The 12,500-nt window shown below is 53.4% G+C and overlaps 1 protein-coding gene and 1 long non-coding RNA gene across 2 annotated transcripts in view; both read left to right on the forward strand.

Moving 5' to 3' along the window:
• Window positions 1-12,500, forward strand: part of LOC127928954 (ubiquitin-like modifier-activating enzyme 6) — a gene marked incomplete at its 5' end in the record, with an annotated part of 50,024 nt that overhangs the window by 11,129 nt on the left and 26,395 nt on the right. Inside the window, 5 exons of the mRNA XM_052516574.1 lie at window positions 2,305-2,427; window positions 2,505-2,628; window positions 8,156-8,259; window positions 10,399-10,461; window positions 10,569-10,645. Of these exons, the coding sequence (XP_052372534.1) occupies window positions 2,305-2,427; window positions 2,505-2,628; window positions 8,156-8,259; window positions 10,399-10,461; window positions 10,569-10,645 (491 nt within the window). The remainder of the gene's footprint in view (window positions 1-2,304; window positions 2,428-2,504; window positions 2,629-8,155; window positions 8,260-10,398; window positions 10,462-10,568; window positions 10,646-12,500) is intronic.
• Window positions 5,273-7,296, forward strand: LOC127928952 (uncharacterized). The gene is made up of 3 exons (XR_008132978.1): window positions 5,273-5,646; window positions 6,826-6,891; window positions 7,090-7,296. It is a non-coding gene; the product is annotated as an uncharacterized LOC127928952 (long non-coding RNA).

The raw sequence follows: 12,500 nt of genomic DNA on the forward strand, positions 1-12,500 counted from the left end.
TATAGAGACCCTCCTATCAGGGTGAGACCTCTACATATAGAGACCCTCCTATCAGGGTCAGACCTCTACATATAGAGACCCTCCTATCAGGGTAAGACCTCTAGAGACCCTCCTATCAGGGTGAGACCTCTCGAGACCCTCCTATCAGTGTGAGACCTATAGAGACCCTCCTATCAGGGTAAGACCTCTCGAGACCCCCTATCAGGGTAAGACCTCTCGAGACCCTCCTATCAGGGTAAGACCTCTCGAGACCCTCCTATCAGGGTAAGACCTCTCGAGACCCTCCTATCAGGGTGAGACCTCTGGAGACCCTCCTATCAGGGTGAGACCTCTGGAGACCCTCCTATCAGGGTGAGACCTATAGAGACCCTCCTATCAGGGTCAGACCTCTACATATAGAGACCCTCCTATCAGGGTAAGACCTCTAGAGACCCTCCTATCAGGGTCAGACCTCTACATATAGAGACCCTCCTATTAGGGTGAGACCTCTAGAGACCCTCCTATCAGGGTCAGACCTCTACATATAGAGACCCTCCTATCAGGGTGTGACCTCGACATATAGAGACCCTCCTATCAGGTTGAGACCTATAGAGACCCTCCTATCAGGGTCAGACCTATAGAGACCCTCCTATCAGGGTGAGACCTTTAGAGACCCTCCTATCAGGGTGAGACCTCTACATATAGAGACCCTCCTATCAGGGTTAGACCTCTAGAGACCCTCCTATCAGGGTGAGACCTCTACATATAGAGACCCTCCTATCAGGATTAGACCTCTAGAGATAGAGACCCTCCAATGAGGGTGAGACCTCTACATATAGAGACCCTCCTATCAGGGTGAGACCTCTCGAGACCCTCCTATCAGGGTAAGACCTCTAGAGACCCTCCTATCAGGGTGAGACCTCTGGAGACCCTCCTATCAGGGTTAGACCTCTAGAGACCCTCCTATCAGGGTGAGACCTCTGGAGACCCTCCTATCAGGGTGAGACCTCTAGAGACCCCCCTATCAGGGTAAGAACTCTCGAGACCCTCCTATCAGGGTAAGACATCTAGAGACCCTCCTATCAGGGTGAGACCTCTAGAGACCCCCCTATCAGGGTAAGAACTCTCGAGACCCTCCTATCAGGGTAAGACATCTAGAGACCCCCCTATCAGGGTAAGAACTCTCGAGACCCTCCTATCAGGGTAAGACATCTAGAGACCCTCCTATCAGGGTAAGACATCTGGAGACCCTCCTATCAGGGTCAGACCTCTACATATAGAGACCCTCCTATCAGGTTGAGACTCGGGCCCTGGTCAATGGTGCACTATATATGGAATAGAGCCCTGGTCAATGGTGCACTATATATGGAATAGAGCCCTGGTCAATGGTGCACTATATATGGAATAGAGCCCTGGTCAATGGTGCACTATATATGGAATAGAGCCCTGGTCAATGGTGCACTATATATGGAATAGAGCCCTGGTCAATGGTGCACTATATAGGGAATAGAGCCCTGGTCAATGGTGCACTATATATGGAATAGAGCCCTGGTCAATGGTGCACTATATAGGGAATAGAGCCCTGGTCAATGGTGCACTATATAGGGAATAGAGTGCAATTTGGACGGTGCCCTAAGAGGCTGAAATCAAATCCAAGCTGGTGTCCTATCAGATCCATGGAAGTTGCAGTGAGGAGACAGGAGAGATGTCCCCCCCCTGGGAACTAAAAGCATGTTGTCTCCGTTCCCTTGCAGTGAGGAGACAGGAGAGATGCCCCCCCCCCCTGGGAACTAAAAGCATGTCGTCTCTGTTCCCTTGCAGTGAGGAGACAGGAGAGATGCCCCCCCCCCCTGGGAACTAAAAGCATGTCGTCTCTGTTCCCTTGCAGTGAGGAGACAGGAGAGATGTCCCCCTGGGAACTAAAAGCATGTTGTCTCCGTTCCCTTGCAGTGAGGAGACAGGAGAGATGCCCCCCGGGAACTAAAAGCATGTCGTCTCTGTTCCCTTGCAGTGAGGAGACAGGAGAGATGTCCCCCCTGGGAACTAAAAGCATGTCGTCTCCGTTCCCTTGCAGTGAGGAGACAGGAGAGATGTCCCCCCCCTGGGAACTAAAAGCATGTCGTCTCTGTTCCCTTGCAGTGAGGAGACAGGAGAGATGTCCCCCTGGGAACTAAAAGCATGTCGTCTCGTTCCCTTGCAGTGAGGAGACAGGAGAGATGCCCCCCTGGGAACTAAAAGCATGTTGTCTCCATTCCCTTGCAGTGAGGAGACAGGAGAGATGTCCCCCCTGGGAACTAAAAGCATGTCGTCTCCGTTCCCTTGCAGTTCATTGGGTGTGACGCGTATGGGATCTGTGTGAGAGTGTTCTGTGACTTCGGGGCCCAGTTTGAGGTGTCGGACCCCACTGGAGAGGAAGCCAAGGAGATGTTTATCCAGAACATCACACAGGTACACACACACACACACACACACACACACACACACACACACACCCTCCCCTCTGACCTCTGACCTCTGATCTGTAGGGTAACCCAGGGGTGGTAACCTGTATGGACAGCAGGACCCACGGCCTCCAGACTGGACAGAGTGTTCTCTTCAGAGAGGTCAACGGCATGGACACACTCAACGGCACCGCGCGACAGGTCACAGGTACTGATACGACAGGCCTATGACAGGTCACAGGTACTGATACGACAGGCCTATGACAGGTCACAGGTACTGATACGACAGGCTTATGACAGGTCACAGGTACTGATACGACAGGCCAATGACAGGTCACAGGTACTGATACGACAGGCCTATGACAGGTCACAGGTACTGATACGACAGGCCAATGACAGGTCACAGGTACTGATACGACAGGCTTATGACAGGTCACAGGTACTGATACGACAGGCTTATGACAGGTCACAGGTACTGATACGACAGGCCTATGACAGGTCACAGGTACTGATACGACAGGCTTATGACAGGTCACAGGTACTGATACGACAGGCTTATGACAGGTCACAGGTACTGATACGACAGGCCAATGACAGGTCACAGGTACTGATACGACAGGCTTATGACAGGTCACAGGTACTGATACGACAGGCCAATGACAGGTCACAGGTACTGATACGACAGGCCAATGACAGGTCACAGGTACTGATACGACAGGCCAATGACAGGTCACAGGTACTGATACGACAATCCTATGACAGGTCACAGGTACTGATACGACAGGCCTATGACAGGTCACAGGTGCTGATACGACAGGTCACAGGTGCTGATACGACAGTCCTATGACAGGTCACAGGTGCTGATACGACAGTCCTATGACAGGTCACAGGTGCTGATACGACAGGTCACAGGTGCTGATACGACAGTCTTATGACAGGTGCTGATACGACAGTCCTATGACAGGTCACAGGTGCTGATACGACAGTCCTATGACAGGTCACAGGTGCTGATACGACAGGTCACAGGTGCTGATACGACAGTCCTATGACAGGTCACAGGTGCTGATACGACAGTCTTATGACAGGTCACAGGTGCTGATACGACAGGCCTATGACAGGTCACGGGTACTGATACGACAGGCCTATGACAGGTCACAGGTACTGATACGACAGGCCTATGACAGGTCACAGGTACTGATACGACAGTCTTATGACAGGTCACAGGTGCTGATACGACAGGCCTATGACAGGTCACGGGTACTGATACGACAGGCCTATGACAGGTCACAGGTACTGATACGACAGGCCTATGACAGGTCACGGGTACTGATACGACAGGCCTATGACAGGTCACAGGTACTGATACGACAGGCCTATGACAGGTCACAGGTACTGATACGACAGTCTTATGACAGGTCACAGGTGCTGATACGACAGTCCTATGACAGGTTACAGGTGCTGATACGACAGGCCTATGACAGGTCACAGGTACTGATACGACAGTCTTATGACAGGTCACAGGTGCTGATACGACAGTCTTATGACAGGTACTGATACGACAGTCCTATGACAGGTCACGGGTACTGATACGACAGGCCTATGACAGGTCACGGGTACTGATACGACAGGCCTATGACAGGTCACAGGTACTGATACGACAGGCCTATGACAGGTCACAGGTACTGATACGACAGTCTTATGACAGGTGCTGATACGACAGTCCTATGACAGGTTACAGGTGCTGATACGACAGGCCTATGACAGGTCACAGGTACTGATACGACAGTCTTATGACAGGTGCTGATACGACAGTCCTATGACAGGTCACAGGTGCTGATACGACAGTCTTATGACAGGTACTGATACGACAGTCCTATGACAGGTCACGGGTACTGATACGACAGGCCTATGACAGGTCACGGGTACTGATACGGCAGGCCTATGACAGGTCACAGGTACTGATACGACAGTCTTATGACAGGTGCTGATACGACAGTCCTATGACAGGTTACAGGTGCTGATACGACAGTCCTATGACAGGTGCTGATACGACAGTCCTATGACAGGTCACAGGTGCTGATACGACAGTCCTATGACAGGTTACAGGTGCTGATACGACAGGCCTATGACAGGTCACAGGTACTGATACGACAGTCTTATGACAGGTCACAGGTGCTGATACGACAGTCTTATGACAGGTACTGATACGACAGTCCTATGACAGGTCACGGGTACTGATACGACAGGCCTATGACAGGTCACGGGTACTGATACGACAGGCCTATGACAGGTCACAGGTGCTGATACGACAGTCCTATGACAGGTTACAGGTGCTGATACGACAGGCCTATGACAGGTCACAGGTACTGATACGACAGTCTTATGACAGGTCACAGGTGCTGATACGACAGTCTTATGACAGGTACTGATACGACAGTCCTATGACAGGTTACAGGTGCTGATACGACAGTCTTATGACAGGTGCTGATACGACAGTCCTATGACAGGTCACAGGTGCTGATACGACAGTCCTATGACAGGTCACAGGTACTGATACGACAGGCCTATGACAGGTCACAGGTACTGATACGACAGTCTTATGACAGGTGCTGATACGACAGTCCTATGACAGGTCACAGGTGCTGATACGACAGTCCTATGACAGGTTACAGGTGCTGATACGACAGTCCTATGACAGGTTACAGGTGCTGATACGACAGGCCTATGACAGGTCACGGGTACTGATACGACAGGCCTATGACAGGTCACGGGTACTGATACGACAGGCCTATGACAGGTCACAGGTACTGATACGACAGGCCTATGACAGGTCACAGGTACTGATACGACAGCCTTATGACAGGTCACAGATACTGATAGGACAGGCCTATGACAGGTCACAGATACTGATAGGACAGGCCTATGACAGGTCACAGGTACTGATACGACAGGCTTATGACAGGTCACAGGTACTGATACGACAGGCCAATGACAGGTCACAGGTACTGATACGACAGGCCTATGACAGGTCACAGGTACTGATACGACAGGCCAATGACAGGTCACAGGTACTGATACGACAGGCTTATGACAGGTCACAGGTACTGATACGACAGGCTTATGACAGGTCACAGGTACTGATACGACAGGCCTATGACAGGTCACAGGTACTGATACGACAGGCTTATGACAGGTCACAGGTACTGATACGACAGGCTTATGACAGGTCACAGGTACTGATACGACAGGCCAATGACAGGTCACAGGTACTGATACGACAGGCTTATGACAGGTCACAGGTACTGATACGACAGGCCAATGACAGGTCACAGGTACTGATACGACAGGCCAATGACAGGTCACAGGTACTGATACGACAGGCCAATGACAGGTCACAGGTACTGATACGACAATCCTATGACAGGTCACAGGTACTGATACGGCAGGCCTATGACAGGTCACAGGTACTGATACGACAGTCTTATGACAGGTGCTGATACGACAGTCCTATGACAGGTTACAGGTGCTGATACGACAGTCCTATGACAGGTGCTGATACGACAGTCCTATGACAGGTCACAGGTGCTGATACGACAGTCCTATGACAGGTTACAGGTGCTGATACGACAGGCCTATGACAGGTCACAGGTACTGATACGACAGTCTTATGACAGGTCACAGGTGCTGATACGACAGTCTTATGACAGGTACTGATACGACAGTCCTATGACAGGTCACGGGTACTGATACGACAGGCCTATGACAGGTCACGGGTACTGATACGACAGGCCTATGACAGGTCACAGGTGCTGATACGACAGTCCTATGACAGGTTACAGGTGCTGATACGACAGGCCTATGACAGGTCACAGGTACTGATACGACAGTCTTATGACAGGTCACAGGTGCTGATACGACAGTCTTATGACAGGTACTGATACGACAGTCCTATGACAGGTTACAGGTGCTGATACGACAGTCTTATGACAGGTGCTGATACGACAGTCCTATGACAGGTCACAGGTGCTGATACGACAGTCCTATGACAGGTCACAGGTACTGATACGACAGGCCTATGACAGGTCACAGGTACTGATACGACAGTCTTATGACAGGTGCTGATACGACAGTCCTATGACAGGTCACAGGTGCTGATACGACAGTCCTATGACAGGTTACAGGTGCTGATACGACAGTCCTATGACAGGTTACAGGTGCTGATACGACAGGCCTATGACAGGTCACGGGTACTGATACGACAGGCCTATGACAGGTCACGGGTACTGATACGACAGGCCTATGACAGGTCACAGGTACTGATACGACAGGCCTATGACAGGTCACAGGTACTGATACGACAGCCTTATGACAGGTCACAGATACTGATAGGACAGGCCTATGACAGGTCACAGATACTGATAGGACAGGCCTATGACAGGTCACAGGTACTGATACGACAGGCTTATGACAGGTCACAGGTACTGATACGACAGGCCAATGACAGGTCACAGGTACTGATACGACAGGCCTATGACAGGTCACAGGTACTGATACGACAGGCCAATGACAGGTCACAGGTACTGATACGACAGGCTTATGACAGGTCACAGGTACTGATACGACAGGCTTATGACAGGTCACAGGTACTGATACGACAGGCCTATGACAGGTCACAGGTACTGATACGACAGGCTTATGACAGGTCACAGGTACTGATACGACAGGCCTATGACAGGTCACAGGTACTGATACGACAGTCTTATGACAGGTGCTGATACGACAGTCCTATGACAGGTCACAGGTGCTGATACGACAGTCCTATGACAGGTTACAGGTGCTGATACGACAGTCCTATGACAGGTTACAGGTGCTGATACGACAGGCCTATGACAGGTCACGGGTACTGATACGACAGGCCTATGACAGGTCACAGGTACTGATACGACAGGCCAATGACAGGTCACAGGTACTGATACGACAGGCTTATGACAGGTCACAGGTACTGATACGACAGGCTTATGACAGGTCACAGGTACTGATACGACAGGCCTATGACAGGTCACAGGTACTGATACGACAGTCTTATGACAGGTGCTGATACGACAGTCCTATGACAGGTCACAGGTGCTGATACGACAGTCCTATGACAGGTTACAGGTGCTGATACGACAGTCCTATGACAGGTTACAGGTGCTGATACGACAGGCCTATGACAGGTCACGGGTACTGATACGACAGGCCTATGACAGGTCACGGGTACTGATACGACAGGCCTATGACAGGTCACAGGTACTGATACGACAGGCCTATGACAGGTCACAGGTACTGATACGACAGCCTTATGACAGGTCACAGATACTGATAGGACAGGCCTATGACAGGTCACAGATACTGATAGGACAGGCCTATGACAGGTCACAGGTACTGATAGGACAGGCTTATGACAGGTCACAGGTACTGATAGGACAGGCTTATGACAGGTCACAGGTACTGATAGGACAAGCCTATGACAGGTCACAGGTACTGATAGGACAGGCCTATGACAGGTCACAGGTACTGATACGACAGGCTTATGACAGGTCACAGATACTGATACGACAGGCTTTTGACAGGTCACAGGTACTGATAGGACAGGCTTTTGACAGGTCACGGGTACTGATACGACAGGCTTATGACAGGTCACAGGCAGGAGAAGGTTGTATCGCTGTTGATAATAATGTGTCCTCTCTCCTCAGTCCTCTCTCCCTACAGTTTCAGCGTAGGGGACACTTCCTGTCTGCAGCCCTATGCACACGGAGGCTTCTTCCTGCTGGTCAAAACCCCCAGAACGTACAGCTTCGTAAGTAACACGACCACAACACGACCGCAGTACGACATTCATTAAACGACATAACACCGCGTTTAAATGGTTTACACTGAACGGGAACATTCCATCGTTCAGGATCATTTGTTTTTATTCGTCCGCTGTTGATCTCAAAATGTTTTGCCTGTCAGTAATCAAGTTGTCCAGATCTTGTATCCAGAAAGCGTTGTACGGTGTCGTACTGCCTCATACTGCGTGTCTCTGTCCGTGTGTCTCTGTCCGTGTGTCTCTGTCCGTGTGTCTCTGTCCGTGTGTCTCTGTCCGTGTGTCTCTGTCCGTGTGTCTCTGTCCGTGTGTCTCTGTCCGTGTGTCTCTGTCCGTGTCTCTGTCCGTGTCTCCTCTGTCCGTGTGTCTCCTCTGTCCGTGTGTCTCCTCTGTCCGTGTGTCTCCTCTGTCCGTGTGTCTCCTCTGTCCGTGTGTCTCCTCTGTCCGTGTGTCTCCTCTGTCCGTGTGTCTCCTCTGTCCGTGTGTCTCCTCTGTCCGTGTCTCCTCTGTCCGTGTGTCTCCTCTGTCCGTGTGTCTCCTCTGTCCGTGTGTCTCCTCTGTCCGTGTGTCTCCTCTGTCCGTGTGTCTCCTCTGTCCGTGTGTCTCCTCTGTCCGTGTGTCTCCTCTGTCCGTGTGTCTCCTCTGTCCGTGTGTCTCCTCTGTCCGTGTGTCTCTGTCCGTGTGTCTCTGTCCGTGTGTCTCTGTCCGTGTGTCTCTGTCCGTGTGTCTCCTCTGTCCGCGTGTCTCTGTCCGCGTGTCTCTGTCCGCGTGTCTCTGTCCGTGTCTCTGTCCGCGTGTCTCTGTCCCTGTCCGCGTGTCTCTGTCCGCGTGTCTCTGTCCGCGTGTCTCTGTCCGCGTGTCTCTGTCCGCGTGTCTCTGTCCGCGTGTCTCTGTCCGCGTGTCTCTGTCCGCGTGTCTCTGTCCGCGTGTCTCTGTCCGCGTGTCTCTGTCCGCGTGTCTCTGTCCGCGTGTCTCTGTCCGCGTGTCTCTGTCCGCGTGTCTCTGTCCGTGTCTCTGTCTCTGTCCGCGTGCCTCTGTCCGCGTGCCTCTGTCCGCGTGCCTCTGTCCGCGTGCCTCTGTCCGCGTGCCTCTGTCCGCGTGTCTCTGTCCGTGTCTCTGTCTCTGTCCGCGTGCCTCTGTCCGCGTGCCTCTGTCCGCGTGTCTCTGTCCGCGTGTCTCTGTCCGCGTGTCTCTGTCCGCGTGTCTCTGTCCGCGTGTCTCTGTCCGTGTCTCTGTCCGCGTGTCTCTGTCCGCGTGTCTCTGTCTCTGTCCGTGTGTCTCTGTCCGCGTGTCTCTGTCTCTGTCCGCGTGTCTCTGTCCGTGTGTCTCTGTCCGCGTGTCTCTGTCCGTGTCTCTGTCCGCGTGTCTCTGTCCGTGTGTCTCTGTCCGTGTGTCTCTGTCCGTGTGTCTCTGTCCGTGTGTCTCTGTCCGCGTGTCTCTGTCCGCGTGTCTCTGTCCGCGTGTCTCTGTCCGTGTCTCTGTCCGTGTGTCTCTGTCCGCGTGTCTCTGTCCGTGTGTCTCTGTCCGCGTGCCTCTGTCCGCGTGTCTCTGTCCGCGTGTCTCTGTCCGCGTGTCTCTGTCCGCGTGTCTCTGTCCGCGTGTCTCTGTCCGCGTGTCTCTGTCCGCGTGTCTCTGTCTCTGTCCGTGTCTCTGTCCGCGTGTCTCTGTCTCTGTCCGTGTCTTTGTCCGCGTGTCTCTGTCCGTGTGTCTCTGTCCGCGTGTCTCTGTCCGCGTGTCTCTGTCCGCGTGTCTCTGTCCGCGTGCCTCTGTCCGCGTGTCTCTGTCCGCGTGTCTCTGTCCGTGTGTCTCTGTCCGCGTGTCTCTGTCCGTGTCTCTGTCCGCGTGTCTCTGTCCGCGTGTCTCTGTCCGCGTGTCTCTGTCCGCGTGTCTCTGTCCGCGTGTCTCTGTCCGTGTCTCTGTCCGTGTGTCTCTGTCCGTGTGTCTCTGTCCGCGTGTCTCTGTCCGCGTGTCTCTGTCCGCGTGTCTCTGTCCGCGTGTCTCTGTCCGCGTGTCTCTGTCCGCGTGTCTCTGTCCGCGTGTCTCTGTCCGCGTGTCTCTGTCCGCGTGTCTCTGTCCGCGTGTCTCTGTCCGTGTCTCTGTCCGCGTGTCTCTGTCCGTGTGTCTCTTCAGGAGACGATGGAGCAGCAGCTGTCTGAGCCTCAGGTCCTGACTCCCGACTTCAGCAAACCAGAGGTGAGAGGTCATAGGTCAGCTCCAGTGTGCTGTGTGTTTGATTTGCTGTGTGTTGGAGCCGTCTCTGAGCAGTTTCCTGTTTTGTCCATTGTGAATGTGTCCCTCAGGCCCCGCTGCAGATACACGCCGCCATGCTGGCTCTTGATGCCTTCCAGGAGCAACACAACAGACTGCCCAATATTGGGTAACACAACCCCTAGTCCCTACCCTCTACCCTCTAGCCCCTCCCCCCGGCCCCTACTCCCTAGCCCCTCCCCCCTCCCCCTACTCCCAAGCCCCTCCCCCTACTCCCAAGCCCCTCCCCCTGGCACCTACCCTCTAGCCCCTCCCCCTGACCCCTACTCCCTAGCCCCGACCCCCCGACCCCTACTCCCTAGCCCCTCCCCCGGCACCTACTCCCTAGCCCCTCCCCTACTCCCAAGCCCCTCCTCCTGGCACCTACCCTCTAGCCCCTCCCCCCGACCCCCTACTCCCTAGCCCCTACTTCCTGTATAGCTGGTTGGTCCCTAGCCCCTACTTCCTCTATAGCTGGTTGGTCCCTAGCCCCTACTTCCTCTATAGCTGGTTGGTCCCTAGCCCCTACTTCCTCTATAGCTGGTTGGTCCCTAGCCCCTACTTCCTCTATAGCTGGTTGGTCCCTAGCCCCTACTTCCTGTATAGTTGGTTGGTCCCTAGCCCCTACTTCCTCTATAGCTGGTTGGTCCCTAGCCCCTACTTCCTCTATAGCTGGTTGGTCCCTAGCCCCTACTTCCTGTATAGCTGGTTGGTCCCTAGCCCCAACTTCCTCTATAGCTGGTTGGTCCCTAGCCCCAACTTCCTCTATAGCTGGTTGGTCCCTAGCCCCTACTTCCTGTATAGCTGGTTGGGTCCCTTGCCCCTACTTCCTGTATAGCTGGTTGGTCCCTAGCCCCTACTTCCTCTATAGCTGGTTGGTCCCTAGCCCCAACTTCCTGTATAGCTGGTTGGTCCCTAGCCCCTACTTCCTCTATAGCTGGTTGGTCCCTAGCCCCTACTTCCTGTATAGCTGGTTGGTCCCTAGCCCCTACTTCCTCTATAGCTGGTTGGTCCCTAGCCCCTACTTCCTGTATAGCTGGTTGGTCCCTAGCCCCTACTTCCTGTATAGCTGGTTGGTCCCTAGCCCCTACTTCCTCTATAGCTGGTTGGTCCCTAGCCCCTACTTCCTCTATAGCTGGTTGGTCCCTAGCCCCTACTTCCTCTATAGCTGGTTGGGCCCTAGCCCCTACTTCCTGTATAGCTGGTTGGTCCCTAGCCCCTACTTCCTGTATAGCTGGTTGGTCCCTAGCCCCTACTTCCTGTATAGCTGGTTGGTACCTAGCCCCTACTTCCTGTATAGCTGGTTGGTCCCTAGCCCCTACTTCCTGTATAGCTGGTTGGTCCCTAGCCCCTACTTCCTCTATCGCTGGTTGGTCCCTAGCCCCTACTTCCTCTATAGCTGGTTAGTCCCTAGCCCCTACTTCCTCTGTAGCTGGTTGGTCCCTAGCCTCTACTTCCTGTATAGCTGGTTGGTCCCTAGCCCCTACTTCCTCTATAGCTGGTTGGTCCCTAGCCCCTACTTCCTGTATAGCTGGTTGGTCCCTAGCCCCTACTTCCTGTAAAGCTGGTTGGTCCCTAGCCCCTACTTCCTGTATAGCTGGTTGGTCCCTAGCCCATACTTCCTGTATAGCTGGTTGGTCCCTAGCCCCTACTTCCTCTATCGCTGGTTGGTCCTTAGCCCCTACTTCCTCTATAGCTGGTTGGTCCCTAGCCCCTACTTCCTCTATAGCTGGTTGGTCCCTAGCCCCTACTTCCTGTATAGCTGGTTGGTCCCTAGCCCCTACTTCCTGTATAGCTGGTTGGTCCCTAGCCCCTACTTCCTGTATAGCTGGTTGGTCCCTAGCCCCTACTTCCTCTATAGCTGGTTGGTCCCTAGACCCTACTTCCTGTATAGCTGGTTGGTCCCTAGCCCCTACTTCCTGTATAGCTGGTTGGTCCCTAGCCCCTACTTCCTCTATAGCTGGTTGGTCCCTAGCCCCAACTTC

This window comes from Oncorhynchus keta, unplaced genomic scaffold, assembly GCF_023373465.1.
Source record: "Oncorhynchus keta strain PuntledgeMale-10-30-2019 unplaced genomic scaffold, Oket_V2 Un_scaffold_5155_pilon_pilon, whole genome shotgun sequence".
In the NCBI taxonomy this organism is placed as follows: Eukaryota; Metazoa; Chordata; class Actinopteri; order Salmoniformes; family Salmonidae; genus Oncorhynchus; species Oncorhynchus keta.